Source organism: Hylobates moloch, unplaced genomic scaffold, assembly GCF_009828535.3.
Source record: "Hylobates moloch isolate HMO894 unplaced genomic scaffold, HMol_V3 SCAFFOLD_7, whole genome shotgun sequence".
NCBI lineage: Eukaryota > Metazoa > Chordata > Mammalia > Primates > Hylobatidae > Hylobates > Hylobates moloch.
The window spans coordinates 132,851,945-132,868,599 of record NW_026652282.1 but is presented as its reverse complement, the minus strand read 5'-3'; the positions used below and the strand labels follow the sequence as shown (position 1 = coordinate 132,868,599).

Below are 16,655 nucleotides of genomic sequence, written 5' to 3'. Positions count from 1 at the left end.
TAAATGGGAAGTGAGAATGAAAATATATTGAATGTAGCTATTATTCTTTTAATAATCTTATCCATGAAGTGGAAGAAAAAAACATGGCTGTAGCTAAACGGAGATAGAGTCCAAGGAAGTACAAAAATAGAGAATTAAGATATGGGAGGCTGATAAGAAGGAGTCAATAGGTATAGAAAGGCTGAAGATAGAGGAGAGAGAAATCCCCAAGAAGGCTGGAAAGGATGAGATCTAGAGCAAAGGTAGCTTTAGAGAGAGCAAAGCATATAACAATGAAGATGGTGATTAGAATGAATAAAATGATGAAAATTATAGCTAATATTTATTGAACACTTAGTTTGTGTCAGGCAGTATGATCATATAATTTAATTCCTTAGCAATGCTAATGGATAGGTTTTATTACTAGTCCCATTTTACAGATGAGAAAACTGAAGCACAGAGAAATTAAGTTACTTGTCCAAGATCACAAATCTAATACATGTTGAGGCTGGGATGCAAATCTGGGTCTGGTTGATGCCATAGCCTGAATTCTTAAGTGCCATTACCATACTGCTAATCTACTTGGTCCTTGCCGTTGATTACAAACAATTAAACTAAAGCCACAAACAGTTGTTTATCTCTGGTGTTGGTCATAATGGGAAGAGCTAGTCAGTATTTGAACCTCAACCCCTGTACAGCTGCTTCTTATCCCATTTCCTCTTTTTTTCCTTCTGTATCCACTAGAATGAGGATGCAGGGTTGTTGATCTCTCCATATATTGATAACATTTATCAGGATATCTAAAAGCTGCTTTGTTCTTCCTTCCCTGAATCAAACATTCTTAAGTTACAAACCCTTAAAGGAAATCAGTGTAACCATGAGCAACTGCATATTATCATCCTCTCATATAGTCTCCATAAATCTATGTGCACTCATTTTACTCATATCTTTGTGTCTCAGGCTCACCATCTATATGCAGAAGCAAGATCAAGAACACAGAATAACCACAGAGGTGCCTCTACTGAAGAGCAAATGGTAGGAAAACTGAGTATAGTATGTATCATCTTTGGCTCAAAAGCATCTTATTCCATGTGAAGAAGTTATTCTTCCATCATTCCTCCTCTCCAACTTCTTGTAAATCAGATTCAAATTCTTCTTAATGCCATACTCAAAGCAGCTGTGTTTGCATGACAACCATTTTACAATATGTTAATAACTAAATGCAAGAAATCTGTTGAAAATTCCAAAACTAATGGTTAGGCAATACTTTTTGGGGGATAATTTATAATTACTTTGAAAAATGTAGAATTACATTTTAATAATTAACAAAATTAGGACTCCATTTATATAGTAAGATGAGTTTTCAATCACTTAAAACTATTTTATTCCTAGGAGTCTGATATAGTTTGGATATTTATCCCCACCAAAATCTCATGTTGAATTGTAATCTCCAATGCTGGAGGTGGGGCCTGGTGGAAGTGTTTAGGTCATGGAGGTGGATAACTGATGGCTTGGTGCTGTCTTCAGATAGTGAGTGAGTTCCTGTGACAGCTGGCTGTTTAAAATTGTGTGGCACCTCCTCCCTGACTCTCTCTCACTTGCTCCTGTTTTTGCCATGTGAACTGTTTGCTCCCCGCTCACCTTCCACCATGATTGGAAGCTCTCTGAGGCCTCCCCAGAAGAAGATGCTGTTATGCTTTCTGTATAGCCTGCAGAACCATGAGACAATTAAATCTCTTTTTTTATAAATTACCCAGTCTCAGGTATTTATTTATTTATAGCAATGTAAGAATGGCCTAATACAGAATCTAAAAACTGAGTTAAGGTATTTCGAAATGATCATGTTTCTAGGGGAAGAGAAAGAAAGTCATACAAATCCGCAGCAGCAGATATGATCTTGGTTCAAACAGAATGGAAAATAATTAAGAAACCACTCAAGACTATCACATATAAAGACCTTACACTGTAAAAGTCTAATCCACCTACCCACAGGGCTCTTGAAAATAGGTAGTGTCAGTGTGCCGATCCAGAGCTAGCTTGGTGTACGCAGTGTCACCTCTGGAGAAGTCTGAAGTGAAATACCACATCCTCCCATAAATGGTTTCTCTGTTAGATGAAATAAAGAAAGGCCTGTTAGCTATTTGAAATGTTCATTCTTGTCTTTCAAAACTCTTTCCAATACCTTCTTTAGTTACTCACAAATAACAATAGATTTTTTTGGCTCCAGAATTTCATCCATAAGGTGAAAATGACAGTTGAACATGCTAGTCTTGACAATTCTGTCACTTATTAACATTCTAGAAAGTTGGGGAGAAAACTGTGGAAGTATAATATTGTATTATGAAAGCTTAGAGAATCATCCCACTCTGATTATGTGCCTAGTTTTCATAGCCTTCATAAATTCAAGGTTCTTTTCTATGCTCACCTTTCTTTCACAGAAAAAGATGATACAGCTGCTTCTAGAAGTGATTTCTTAACTTTATTTACTATTTTTATAGCTGTTGTCTTTTATTAGTACCATTTTTTCAATAATGGTGGTCATTTCCTAATATTTTGGATAATCCAATTTGCGAGGATGACTGAAGAGTTCTCATATTCTTTATAAGACACAGAAGTGATTAATGTAGATCCTCACTCATCTTTTGGACATGGAGGAATAAAGAAAAAAGGATAGTTTGTGTTAGCAAGTATTTAGTGAGACTTGCTGTACCATTGTTGTTGTGTCTCTCCCTGAGGTATACATCATGTATTTTGATTTTGTAATTATTTTCCTGGTGGGCTCAAATCGGACTAAAGGTCACTTTAATTCTTTAGCTTTCAAAGTTCATCTTATTTTCTGAACCCCTGAAGTTCAAATAGGAAATGCTCTTCCTTTTGAACTATCATCCCTAAAGCTGTCTCAATTTATCACTTACCAGCACAGTTTCTTTCACTTGAAAGTTCCCAAACTGTGATTCAAACTGAATGGCTCACAGATGCTGTTAATTATGCTCTCCCAGCACAGGGCGGAAGACCCAGCATACTATCTACTACAAAATGAGCTATACCTGGATCTTATTAAGTAAAACGAAAGTACTAATTATAATAAAGTAGGTTGACATCACACTTAATACTATAGAAGATCACTCTATATACCACCCAGAAGTGCGTAATGGTAATGAAAAAAACAATGTATTTAGGATTAGGAAACCCGGGCTATTTGAATTCAAGTTCTATTGTTTACTAGTAGAGCACTCCTGGGCAAGACACTTGGTATATTTGAGTGTCAGTGCCTCAGCAGTAAAACGGGGACAAAACACACACTGATCAGGGTTACTATAATAATTAAAAGAAAATAATGGGTGGGAATGTGCTGGCTGAATGCTATATAGCCTTTTAAGGCAGTGTTATTAACAATCAGTCTCTGAATCAAGCCATAGGAATCATAGAAGGTCAAATTGAACAGATGGGAAAATAGAGGACAGTGGGGGTCGAGGGGGTGTGTGTGTGTGTGTGTGTGTGTGTGTGTAATGGACATGCTTATGGTCACACAACTACTTGATGGTAGAACTCAGACTACTATCCAGTTCTCCTTACAGTCAGTGTTTTTTTCCAGTGTACAATAATACCTGTCACTTGGGATCACTGGGCTAGAAACATATTACCAACGACTCTGCAGTCATCATTATATTTTACACATAAGTGTATTTAGAGATTAGAAATCCAGACCTCAAATAAAGTACTGCAAGTGAGAGTCCCTTATTCATGCTACAAAATATTCTGGATTGAAAATGAGGGTGACCATACCTGTTACATTTATTTATTGGTGTTCATACTCTGGAAATTAATTATAGTACTGTGGATTTTAGGAAACAAATGAATTACCTGATTAAGCTGATCCTTTCTGCCAACTTCTCTGTGTGCTCTTGAGTGGGAGGGACATTTTCTACAAATGCAATTCCATAGAGCAGAAAGTTTTGCAGAAACTTCTTCAGTCCCTCGTTGGTTTCTAAGAAGCTCTGGCAATCTACAGATGGAACTTGGGCTTGCTGGTAGATTTCAGCATTCCATAGTATTCTAGGCTGGATGACTTTTTGTTTCTGCCCTTCATAGCTGTTTTTCACCAGCCAATTCAAATCATATTTAGTCACATGACCATCTGGCCCTTTTAAGGGGAAAAATAAAAGGCACTAAAATAATAATTACCAATAATGTCAATATTTGTAATTGGTTACAACTAGTTAAGAATCTTTTTCCTAGCAATCAGTTATCCAGTACTGTATTGTTTATGAAACCAAATTAAAATGAGTGCCTAGAATGTTTCTGAGAAAGAAATATGTGTGGTTTGAGTGGTATGCATGAATAAATGAATGAACAAATAAATCTTCCCAGAGGCTAAATAAGTTTACAGAATTATAGTTACATAGTAAAAGACCTTCTGGAAAATTCATCAAGTCATCAAAGAATGATAATCCAAGTAGGCTTTTACAAACCTACTTGGCACTCTCTCCCCTTGCCCCCATCCCTGTCTTCCATCTATATAGGAACTCAGAATGTTTGAGCTAGAAGGGGCTAATCTTTATTTTAGAGATGGAGAAAAAGTCAGTGACTCACTCAAGATCACACAGCTAAGTACTATAGGTGAAACTAGAACCCCACCTTCTTGCTGCTACAAGTTCAGTACTATTCTATGCTGCCTTCCTCTTCTACATGATACAGGACATTGCTGTCTAATTATATGACATCAACACAATACAATACAATTACTTTGTAAGTGGCTTCACCTGCTGTGCACACCCCACCCAAAAAAAGTTGAAAACCAACCCCGAAATGCTTTAGAAAATCTTCAGGATAAGCAAAGGAAGCAGCAGAAGGAGTGAAAGACCATGTTGACAACTTGTCTCTCCTTTTTACTTGTCTCTCTCTTTTCCTCCCTCCCCTTGATAAAAAAGTATCACACTCTGGATAATTTGGAAAGCATAAAAAAGTATGAGGAAATTAAAAGTCACCATGTTTATCATTCTATCACCCAGATGAAACTATGATTGACAGCCTGGCATCATTCCTTCCAGTTTTTCTGTACATTCTCTTATTTTATGTAATTTATGTATATAAATATAGTTTATGTAATTTATATATATATAAAATTTGGGACTCTGCCATTGTCACCTAACATTTTAACAATGTTTAAAATTAAATTTTATCATTTAAAAAATTCAACCTTCATTAAAATTAAATTTTAAAGCTTATAAAATATACATTACCAAGATTTACCTAACCCATCTGTTCTTCTGGGTATGTACATTTATTTTTAAAAATTTTCCTATTATTTATTAGTGATCATCTTTAACCATATTTCTATAATTTAGAAATAGAATGTATATTACATTTCTTAAAAGTTTGCATCTTTGTATTTAGAAATTTCAAAGATATAAAGTTTTAAGAGTTCTGATATACATAATCAAATTACTTTTTAGAAAGTCTACTTATCTTCATTCCCTCCAACAGTACATATGTGTCCATCAAAATGGAGTATTCTTATTTTTAAAATATATTTTTTTCTAATTTGGTAACTAAAGTGGAACTGCTATCTTGTAATAATTTTAACGTATTTGCTTACTAATAAGGCTAATAAGAATACTTTCTATATTTGTTAGACATCTATGTTTCTTTAATGCAGGGACTACCAAACTATGGTTTATGAGTCAAATCTGGTGCTTGGTTTTGTAATGCTTGTTTAAGAACACATGCTGTCCATTTTGTTACATATTGTCTATAGCTCCATTCACTCATATAGCCCACAAAGTTTAAAAATATTTACCATCTGGCTCTTTATAGAAAATGTTTGCTGACTCCTGCTTTAATGATTTGTCTGTTCAGTCCTTTCTCACATTTTTCTATTGGAACAATTGTACTTTTCTTACAATTTAGCAAAAGCACCTTACATATTAAGGATATTTAGTCTTTGGCATACATTTTGCTAATATTTTGCCTGTTTTTAAATAAACCTTTCTATAGCATTTTTTTTCTATCGTAGAGAAATTAGTAGTCAATGTATGCATCGTAAGCATGTTTTTTCCTCCAATCCTTTTTAACTTTTTTATTTGGAGATAATAGATGCACAGGATGTTGAAAAGAAATGTGTAGGAAAGTCCCATGAGCTCTTCCCCTTCCTTGATGTTAACATGTTATATAACCCCACTACAATACCCAAACCAAGAAAGTGGTATTGGTACAATCCATTGGGTTTATTCAGATTTAACCAGTTAAACATATATTCATTTGTGTGCATAGCTCTACGCAGTGTAATTACATGTGTAACTTTGTGTAACCACCACCACAATCAAGATACTCAACCGTATGACTCCTTTGTGTTACCCTTTTACAGCTACATCCGCCACCTCCTACCCCCGCATCCCTAACTCTTGGCAACCAATAATCTGTTCTCTATATCTATAATTATGTTATTTCATGACTGTTACATACCTGAAATCATGCAGATTGGCTTTTTCACTTCAGCATAATGTAATTGAGGTTCTTCCAAGTTACGTATCATTAGTTCTTTCCAATAAAATTGCTGAGTAGGATTTTATTGTATGGATGGTTTGTTTAACCATTCACCCATTGGGTAGTTTCCAGTTCTTGGCTATTACAAATAAGGCTGATGTGAACATTAATATACAGGGTTTTATGTGAACGTAAGTTTTCATTTCTTTGGGATAAATGCCCAGAAGTGTGATTTCTGGGTTGCATGTTTAGTTTTTTTTTTTTTTTAAGAAATTACCAAACTGTTTTCCAGAGTGTACCATTTTACATTCCCATAAGCAATGTATGAGTGATAGAATTTCTCTGCATCTTCTCTAGTATTTGGTGTAGTCACTGTTTTTTAATGTAGTCATTCTGATAGGTATGTAGTGCAATCTCATTGTGATATTAACTTTCATTTCTGTAACAGCTAATAATGTTGAACATCTTTTCATGTGTTTATTCGCCATCTGTATATCCTATTCAGGAAAATGTCCGAGCATATCTTTTATCCATTTTTAAATTGTATTGCTTGTTTTTTATGCTGAGTTTTAAGAGTTATTTAGTCCTAGCACCAGTCAGGACCTTAAGATGTTCTCATATGTTCTTTTCTTGAAGTTTTATAGTTTTATGTTTTACATTGAAGTCCACAATCTACTATGAGTTGGTTTTTATATAAGGTGTGAGACTTGAGTTGAGGTTCTTTTATTTTTTCATTATGGATGTCCAATTGCTCTGGCACCAATTATTGAAAAGCCTATCCTTCCTCCATTGAATGACTTTTGCACTTTTGCCAAAGATAAGTTGACTATATTTCTGTGGATCTATTTCTGGGTTCTCTATTCTATTCCATTGATCTATGTATCTGTCCCTCCACCAATACCACATTGTCTTGATTACTGCAGTCTTAACCTCAGGAAGTGATTTCTTCCCACTTAATTCTTCATTTTCAAAATTGTGTTGGCTCTCCTAGGGCCTGTATATTTCCATTTAAATTTTAGAGCAAGCTTGTTTATAATTATAAAAAAATCTTGCTTATATTTTGACAGGAATTGCATTAAAATTATAGATCAATTTGGAGAAAACTGACATCATTACTATGTTGAGTCTTCCAATCCATGAACATGATTTGTTTCTCCATGTATTTATGTCTTCTTTGATTTCTTTCATCAGCATTTAATAATTTTTATAATACAGATCCTATATATATATTGTTAGATTATACCTAAATATTTAAATTTATTTGAAGCTACTGAAATGGTCATTTTTCATTTCAGTTTCTGCATGTTTAAGTATATAGAAATATGATTGATTTTTGTGTGTTGATCTTGTGTCCTCTGACCTTACTGAAGTCATTTATTAGTTTTCATGGTTTTATTATAGATTACTTGAGGTAGTCTATGTTGGGCTGTCATGTATCTGCAAATAAAGAGTTTTATGTACGAATTTTATTAACTTTTCTTGACTTACTATAATAGAATTTCCAGTACTATGATAAATAAGAGTGGTGAGAGTGGATGTTAAATAATAGTGGTAAGAGTGGGCATCCTTGCCATGTTCCCTGTCTTAGAGGGAAAGCATTCAGTCTCACTATTAAGTATAATGTTAGCTGTGGATTGTAACAATTTTATTTGAAGAGAAAAATAAAATGTTTCAAAAAATCCTTCCAAAACAAGAAAAAAAGAAAAGTAACTAATTAATTATTTTTGAAAGGAACAAACCATTTTCCACAAAATAACTGTCCTTCAGAAGAGTACCCCCAAAGAAGATCAAGTCTCCTGTCCACTCACAAGTGAAAAAGAGTGTGGTCTCATCCAGATGAATGGTCTTTGGCTTGATACATAAATCCACACTGGCAGTATCCAGGCTGCGCTGGTGAGTCTTAGAGTTGTAGCACGATGCTGAGCGGCAGTGGTCTCGAAGCCAGACATAATCAAAGCGCATCACGGTATTAGCATATTTCAGCTCTAGGGAAAAGATCACATTCATCAGAACTATTTATTGAGATAACTTTAAAAAATCAGCATCCAGAAAACTTCCTTCTAAAAGTCTTCTACCAATAAGCAATAAGGGTTGAGGGGAGGGACTTGCCCCTTACCAGATATTAAAATATACTGTAGAACTTCTATAATTAAAATGGTGTAATGTTGTATTTAAATAGATAAAATGATGGAAGAGTATAAAAAGCCCAGAAATATACCCAAATGCATATGGAAATCTAATATGTAATAAAGTGACAGCAAAAGTCATTGAGGAAAAGATGAATTTTTTAAATAAATGGTGTTGGGACAACTAGATAGAACTTGGGAAAAGATAAATTTGTGTCTATACATCATGTTGTCACAAGGTTATCAAGATAAACTCAAAATATATAGGAGTACTAAATTTAGAAAATGAAACCATTCAAGTATCAAAAGAAGGAAGTATAGGTGCGTAGAGGATATATAGGAGGTGATATGGTTTGGCTCTGTGTCTCCACCCAAATCTCATGTTGAATTGTAATCCCCAGTGTTGGGGGAGGGACCTGGTGGGAGGTGATCGGATCATGTGGGCAAATTTCCCCCTTGCTGTTCTCCTGAAAGTGACTGAGCTCTCACGAGATCTGGTTGTTTAAAAGTGTGTAGCACTTCTGCCTTCACTTTCTCCTGCTTTGCCATGGTAAGATGTGCTTGCTTCCCCTCACCTTCCACCATGATTGTAAGTTTCCTGAGGCCTCCCAGCCATGCTTACTGTACAGCCTGCAGAACTGTGAGTCAATTAAACCTCTTTTCTTCATAAAGTACCCAGTTTCAGGTAGTTCTTTATAGCCATGTGAGAACAAACAAACACAGAAAACTGTTACCAGAGAAGTGGGGCATTGCTATAAAGATACCTGAAAATGTCAAAGCAGCTTTGGAACTGGGTAACAGGCAGAGATTGGAACAGTTTGGAGGGCTCAGAAGAAGACAGAAAGGCGAGGGAAAGTTAGGAACTTCCTAGAGACTTCTTGAATAGTTTTGACCAAAATGCTGATAGCGATGCAAACAGTGAAGTCCATACTGAGGTGGTTTCAGATGGAGATGAGGAACTTATTGGGAACTGGAGTAATGGTCACTCTTGCTATGCTTTATCAGAGACTGGCAGCATTGTGCCCCTGCTCTAGGGATTTATGGAACTTTCAACTTGAGAGAGATGATTTAGGGTGTCTGGCAGAAGAAATGTCTAAGCAGCAAAGTGTTCAAGATGTGGCCTGGCTGCTTCTAACAGTGTATGCTCATATGCATTTGCAAAGAGATGGTATGAAACTGGAACTTATATTTAAAAGGGAAACAGTATGAAAGGTTGTAAAATTTGCAGTGAAACCATGTGGTGGAAAACAAACCATTTTCTGGGAGGAATTCAAGGCTGCAGAAATTTCCATAAGCGAAGAGAAGCCAAATGGTAATATCCAAGACAATGGAGGGGGGAAATGTCTCCAGGGCATGTCAGAGACCTTTGCAGCAGCCCGTCCCATTACAGGCCCTGAGGCCAAGAGGGAAAAGAGTTTTGTGGGCCAGGCCCAGGGCCCTACTGCTCTGTGCAGCCTTGGGACATGGCCCCCATGTCCTTTGGCTCTGTGTCTCAGCTGCTCCAGCTCTAGCCATGGCTAAAAGGGACCAAGGCACAGCTTGGGCCATTGCTTCAGAGGATGCAGGCCCCAAGTGGTGGCTTCCATGTGTTGTTGGGCCTATGGGTGCCCAGAAGGCAGGAGTTGAGGCTTGAGAACCTCCGCCTAGATTTCACAGGATGGCTGGAAATGCCTGGATATCCAGGCAGAAGTCTACTGCAGGGGCAGAGCCCTCATGAAGAACCTCTACTAGGGCAGTGTGGAGGAGAAATGTGGGGTTGGAAGCCCCACACAGAGTCCCCACTAGGGCACTGCCTAGTGGAACTATGAGAAGAGGGCCACCATCCTCCAGACCCCAGAATGGTAGATCCACCAACAACTTGCACTGTGCACCTGGAAAAGCCACAGCCACTCAATGCCAGCCCGTGAAAGCACCCCCAGGGGCTGTACCCTGCAAAGCCACAGGGGCAGAGCTGCCCAAGGCTGTGGGAACCCACCCCTTGAATCAGCATCCTCTGGATGTGAGACATGGAGTCAAAGGAGATTATTTTGGAGCTTTAAGATTTAATGACTGCCCTGTTGGGTTTTGAACTTGCATGAGGCCTGTAGCCCCTTGGCTTTGGCCAATTTCTTCCATTTGGAATGGGAGCATTTACCCAATGCCTGTACCCCCATTGTATCTTGGAAGTAACAAACTTGTTTTTGATTTTACAAGCTCATAGGTGGAAGAGACTTGCCTTGTCTCAGATGAGACTTTGGACTTCAACTTCTGAGTTAGTGCTGGAGTGAGTTAAGACTTTAGGAGACTGTTGGAAGGCGTGATTGGTTTTGAAATGTGAAAAGATAAGATTTGGGAGGGGCTAGGAGTAGAATGATGGAATGATATGGTTTGTCTCTGTGTCCCCACCCAAATCTCATGTTGAATTGTAATCCCCAGTGTTGGGGGAGGGACCTGGTGGGAGGTGATTGGATCATGGGGGCAAATTCCCCCCTTAATGCTCTAATGATAGTGAGTTCTCATGAGATCTGGTTGTTTAAAAGTGTGTAGCACTTCCCCCTTTGCTGTCTGTCTCTCCTACTCCACCATGGTAAGACATGCTTGCTTCCCCTTTACCTTCTATCAAGATTGTAAGTTTCCTGAGGCCTCCTAGCCATGCTTCCTGTACAGCCTATGGAACTGTGAGTCAATTAAACTTCTTTTCTTCATAAATTAACCATTCTCTGGGAGTTCTTTATGGCAGTGTGAGAACAGACTAATACAGGAGGTCCTTGTACTATTTTAGTAACTAACCTTCTGTTAATTTGAAGTTATAGCAAAGGCCGGGCGCAGTGGCTCACGCTTGTAATCCCAGCACTTTGGGAGGCCGAGGCGGGCGGATCACGAGGTCAGGAGATCAAGACCACGGTGAAACCCCGTCTCTACTAAAAATACAAAAAAATTAGCCAGGCGTGGTGGCAGGCGCCTGTAGTCCCAGCTACTCGGAGAGGCTGAGGCAGGAGAATGGCGTGAACCTTGGAGGCGGAGCTTGCAGTGAGCCGAGATCGCGCCACTGCACTCCAGCCTGGGCGACAGAGCAAGACTCCGTCTCGAAAAAAAAAAAAAAAAAAGAAGTTATAGCAAAATAAAAAAATTACAAAAAAAAATGACTTTCTATACATCAGGTTACTCATTTAGAAAAGGTAAATAAAGTGTGTGACACAATTTACAAAAGAAAAGAAAAAAATAATTTATGCCTTCATATAATTCAAAAAAAATAAATTTCTGATGGATTAAAGTACAAAAAATTAAAACTGTAAAACATTAAATGTTGACAACCTTGAGGTAGGAAAGGCTGTTTTAATATGACACAAAAGACATAGAGATAAATTAATCTATATTAAAATAAATACCTTCTGTTCTGCAAACAATATAAAAGCAAAGTTAAAAGACAGGTAAAAGGAAAAATATTTGTAGCATAAAAGGATTAATATCCAGCATACAGAATAAACCTCTGTGATCATTAAAGATAAAAACCCAACAGAAAAATAGGTGAAGGATATCAATAAGGAAAGTCACCAGAAGTGACCGGTAAACATATGAACTGCCCCCAGCCTTGGTAATAATCAAAGAAATGGGTATTTAAACCAAAATGTGATACCATTTTATACCCATCAGAGCAACAAAAATTTTAAAGGCTGATTAAAATGTGTTTTAAAGGATGTGGGAAAAATGCATACTTGCAAACATTGGTATTAGGAGTATATATTGTTAAAGTTATACTAGATGGCAATCAGCAAGTTTCTATGAAAATAATTTAAAATGTACATATTTGACCTAGAAATTCACCTCTCAGTATTTATCTTTTTTCTCTTGTACTTTATTTATTTATTTTATCTTTTAATAAATATTTTTTTATTTCAATAGCTTCTGGGGCTCAAGTGGTTTTTGGTTACATGGATGAATTGTATATTGGTGAAGTCAGAGATTTCAGTGCACCCATCACTCGAGTAGTGTATACTGAAACTGATATGTAGTTTTTTATTCCTTATCCCCCTCCTTCCCTCTCCCCTTCTGAGTCTCCAATGTCCATTATACCACTCTGTATGCCTTTGCATGACATAGCTTAGCTCCCACTTATAAGTAAGAACATACAGTATTTGGTTTTTCATTCCTGAGTTACTTCACTTAGAATAATGGCCTTCAGCTCCATCCAAGTTGCTGCAAAATACATTATTTCATTCTTTTTTATGGCTGAGTAGTATTCCATGGTATATATATACATTTTCTTTATCCACTTATTGGTTGATGGGTACTGAGATTGGTTCCATATCTTTGCCATTGTAAATTGTGCTGCGATAACCATACACATACAGGTGTCTTTTTGATATAATGACTTCTTTTCCTTTGGACAAACAGTAGTTCACCTCTCAGTATTGTATAGAAAGTGTCACACATGTGGAGCTGCATATAAGGTTATTCATAATAGTGATGGTTATAATACTAAAAATAATTAGAAAAAAGACTAAATGTCTATCAGTGGGGAAGTGGAAGAATCGCTGAATAAACTGGTTTATCCACATTTTAAGATATTAAGCAATAGTTTTTTAAAACTGCTATACCTGTACCTCTCACATTTACTTTCATTGGTATTATCATTCTCATTTTAAGGACAACTAACTAAAGCTCAGAGATGCTAAGTATCTTTGTAAGAATATAATCATTAGGTGGTAGAGCTAGGACATGAACCCAAGTCGTGCAACCCCACAGCCTAGTACACTAATGCATCTCAAAGTACAGCCTTGGGAGTCTGGAGGTGAGACTTCTTTTAGAAAAATACAGTGAGGAGCTTGGCAAATTTTCTCCCCTAAAAGTATTGATAAAACTGGCCAAACTAAAAAAGAACCATTTTAAGACTCTGGAAATTGTCCAAAGGTATACAGCAAATTGAGAAGTATTTATTCTATTTTTAATTTCTTTAGTAACCTTCATACTGTTTTCCGTAATTGGTATACCAATCTACATTCCCACCAACAGTGTACAAGAGTTCCTTTTTCTCCACACCCTTGCCAACACTTGTTATCTCGTCTTTTTGAAAATAGGTATTCTAATGGGTGTCAGGTGGTATATCAGAATAGTTTTGATTTGTATTTGTCTTATAATTAGTGATGTTGAGCATCTTTCCATATATGTGTTGGTCATTTGTATGTCTTCTTTGGGGAAATGTCTATTCAGATCCATTGACCATTTTTTAATTGGGTTATATGTTTTGTTGCTATTGAGTTGTATGAATTCTTTATAAATTTTGGATATGAACCCCTTATCACAAATACAGTTTGCAAATATTTTTTCCTAATCCCCAGGATATCATTTCATTTTGTTGACTGTTTCCTTTGCTGTGCATAAGCTGGTTAGTTTGATGTTGTCTCATTTATTTATTTTGGTTTTTGTAGCCTAAGCGGTTGGTGTGATACCAAAAAAAGTCCTTGCCAAGGCCAATGTCAAGGAGCTTTACCACCTGTTTTCTTCTAGGAGTTTTATGGTTTCAGGTCTTATTCTTGTTTAAGTCTTTTATCCATTTTGAGCTGATTTGTGTGTAGGATGACAAAGGTCCAATTTCATTCTTTTGCCTTCTAAGTATATGCCCAAAGGAAATGAAAGTACTACCTCATAAAGATACCTGCACTTCCATGTTCATTGCAGCATTATTCATGAAAGCCAAGATATGGAAACAACCTAAATGTCTGTTGATGGATGAATGTATAAAAAACTGTGGTATATATAGACAATGGAATATTATTCAGCCTTTTAAAAAGGAGATCTTGCCATTTGCCATAATATGGACGAACCTGGAGGACATTATGCTAAGTGAAATAAACCAGATACAGAAAAAAAAATTTGCATGATCTCATTTGTATCCGGAATCTTAAAAAAAAGTCAAATAAATATAGAGAGAGAATAAAACAGTGGTTACCAGGGCCAAGGATAGGGGCATGGGGGAGGAAATGGGAGATGTATGGCTAAGGACACAAAGTAGCAGATATGTAGAATGAACAGATCTAGATGTCTGTTATACAACAACATGAAAACTATAGTTTATAATAGTGCATTGTGTTTTGGATTTTTGCTAAATGAGTCAATTTTAGCTGTTCTCGCCACAAAAACTGGGTAACTATGTGAGATGATTGATATGTTAATTTGCTTCACTATAGTAACCATTTTACTGTCTATATGTATCTCATAATATCATGTCATATACTTTAAACATACACAGTGCAATTTCTTTTAAAAAGGAAGCATTTATTTACAAAAAACTACTGAACCTTGGGTAAAAACAGTGGGAATCTGTGGTGTATTTATCATGGGGTGCTCCCACTCCTATTCCTCCACCTCTAGCTCCAATCAGTAGTAGTTCCATGAAGGTGGGCTAAACCAAGAAAACCCACAGCTTTGCTGTCAAAGATGACTAACTTGATTTGGAGCAGAGCATGCATAAAACCCCCATTCATCTGGGTGTTATCAAAAACAATTAGGGAAGCCATACTGGTTGGAGCAAACAACAGACCAGAAGAACAGGCAGAAATCTAACCAGGCTATATAGGGAGTGAGAAAGCTATAATGGGCCTTGAAAAGCTCCCACACATCCCTAGTATTTGGAAGGTTGCACATGCATGCAGTGCTGTATGCACACTGAAGAGAGACTGGAAATGGCCCTAGTTATTTACATGTCTCTGGATGAAAATGAGGCTTTTTGTAGGAGACATGAGAATGACAGAAAGTAAAAACCAGGACAAACTTCTTGGGTTAGTCTGTTTGCATCATTATAGAGAAATACCTGGGGATAGGTAACTTGTAAAGAAAAGAGATTTATTTGGCTCATGGTTCTGCAGGCTGTACAGAAAGCATAGTGCTGGCATCTGCTTCTGGTGAGGGCCTCAGGAAGCTTATAATCATGGCAGAAGGTGAAGGGGACCTAACACGATGTATAGTGAGAGAGAGAGAGTGAGAGAGAGTGAAGAAGTGCCAGACTCTTTTAAACAACTGGATCTTGTCTGAACTCATTACTGAGGGGCAGGCACCAAGCCATTCATGAGGGATTTGCCCTCATGACCCAAATACCTCCCATCAGGCCCCATTTCTAACACTGGAGATCACATTTCAACATGAGATTTGGAGGAGACAAACATCCAAACCATATCACTTGTAAATAGCTCAAACTTCAAGTGTATGCCTCAAACAACACACAGATCCTCTGGCAAAGGGTGGAAGCCTTATTACATTAAGTTTTTTAAGCATAACCTCTGATCAATAGTTGGCTGGCCTCTAAACTATATCAGGAATTCCCAACCTGCTGTCTCAACTAGGCCTATGGACATCTGGGCCAGATACTCTTTTTGTCATAGGGTGCTGTCCTGTGGACTGTAGGATGCTTAGCAGCATCCCTGGTCTCTACTGACCAGGTGTCAGCAGCATCTTCCTCTCCAGTTGTGACAACAAAAAATGTCTCCAGACAATGCCAAAGGTCCCCTGGGGGGACAAAACAGACCACAATTGAGAGCCTCTGGGCTATGGTGACCCCAGTGCAATGCTTAGGAAACCACAGTTAAAAATAAAAAAACAAGAAGTAAAAATAAAACCTGAGCAGAGACATCAGTGGCTACACACTGCAAGGGACAAAGACTCTACAGAATTACCCCAGACAACAAAAAAATACACAAAACAAACAAATACACAAAATACAAACAAATACAGAAAAATATGCAACAATTCCTCTGGGGACATCAGAACTCAGTTTCCATAAAATGTTATCTAAAATGTCCAGGTTTTCAACAACAAGAAAAGATCATGAGATATGTATAGCAACAGAAGGGTTACCTACACACAGAAAAAAAGCAGGCATCAGAAACCCTCTGAGAATATTACAGGAAATCTTATTGCCTAAGTCAAACATGCAGATAGAAGGCAACTTATGTCCTGCAGAAAATGTCTTTCCCTTCTAATAGTCTTGAGCTTTACAGGAGAGAAGCAGAATGGACTATTGGGGCATCACCTCCATGTACCTATATTATTTCCTCATTATAAGCCAACACTTGGTCTTTACTGAGTCAT

The 16,655-nt window shown here is 37.2% G+C and overlaps 1 protein-coding gene across 2 annotated transcripts in view; it reads right to left on the bottom strand.

Annotated features, from left to right (window-relative positions):
• Nucleotides 1-16,655, bottom strand: part of TMLHE (trimethyllysine hydroxylase, epsilon) — a 117,212-nt gene that overhangs the window by 29,828 nt on the left and 70,729 nt on the right. For both annotated transcript variants that reach the window (XR_004370593.2, XM_032757827.2), the window contains exons 3-5: nucleotides 8,274-8,450; nucleotides 3,844-4,123; nucleotides 1,966-2,085 (exon numbers count right to left, since the gene is read on the bottom strand). Coding sequence is in view for 1 of the 2 variants with exons in the window: in XM_032757827.2 (XP_032613718.1) it covers nucleotides 1,966-2,085; nucleotides 3,844-4,123; nucleotides 8,274-8,450 (577 nt within the window). In the remaining variant the exon portion in view is untranslated. The remainder of the gene's footprint in view (nucleotides 1-1,965; nucleotides 2,086-3,843; nucleotides 4,124-8,273; nucleotides 8,451-16,655) is intronic.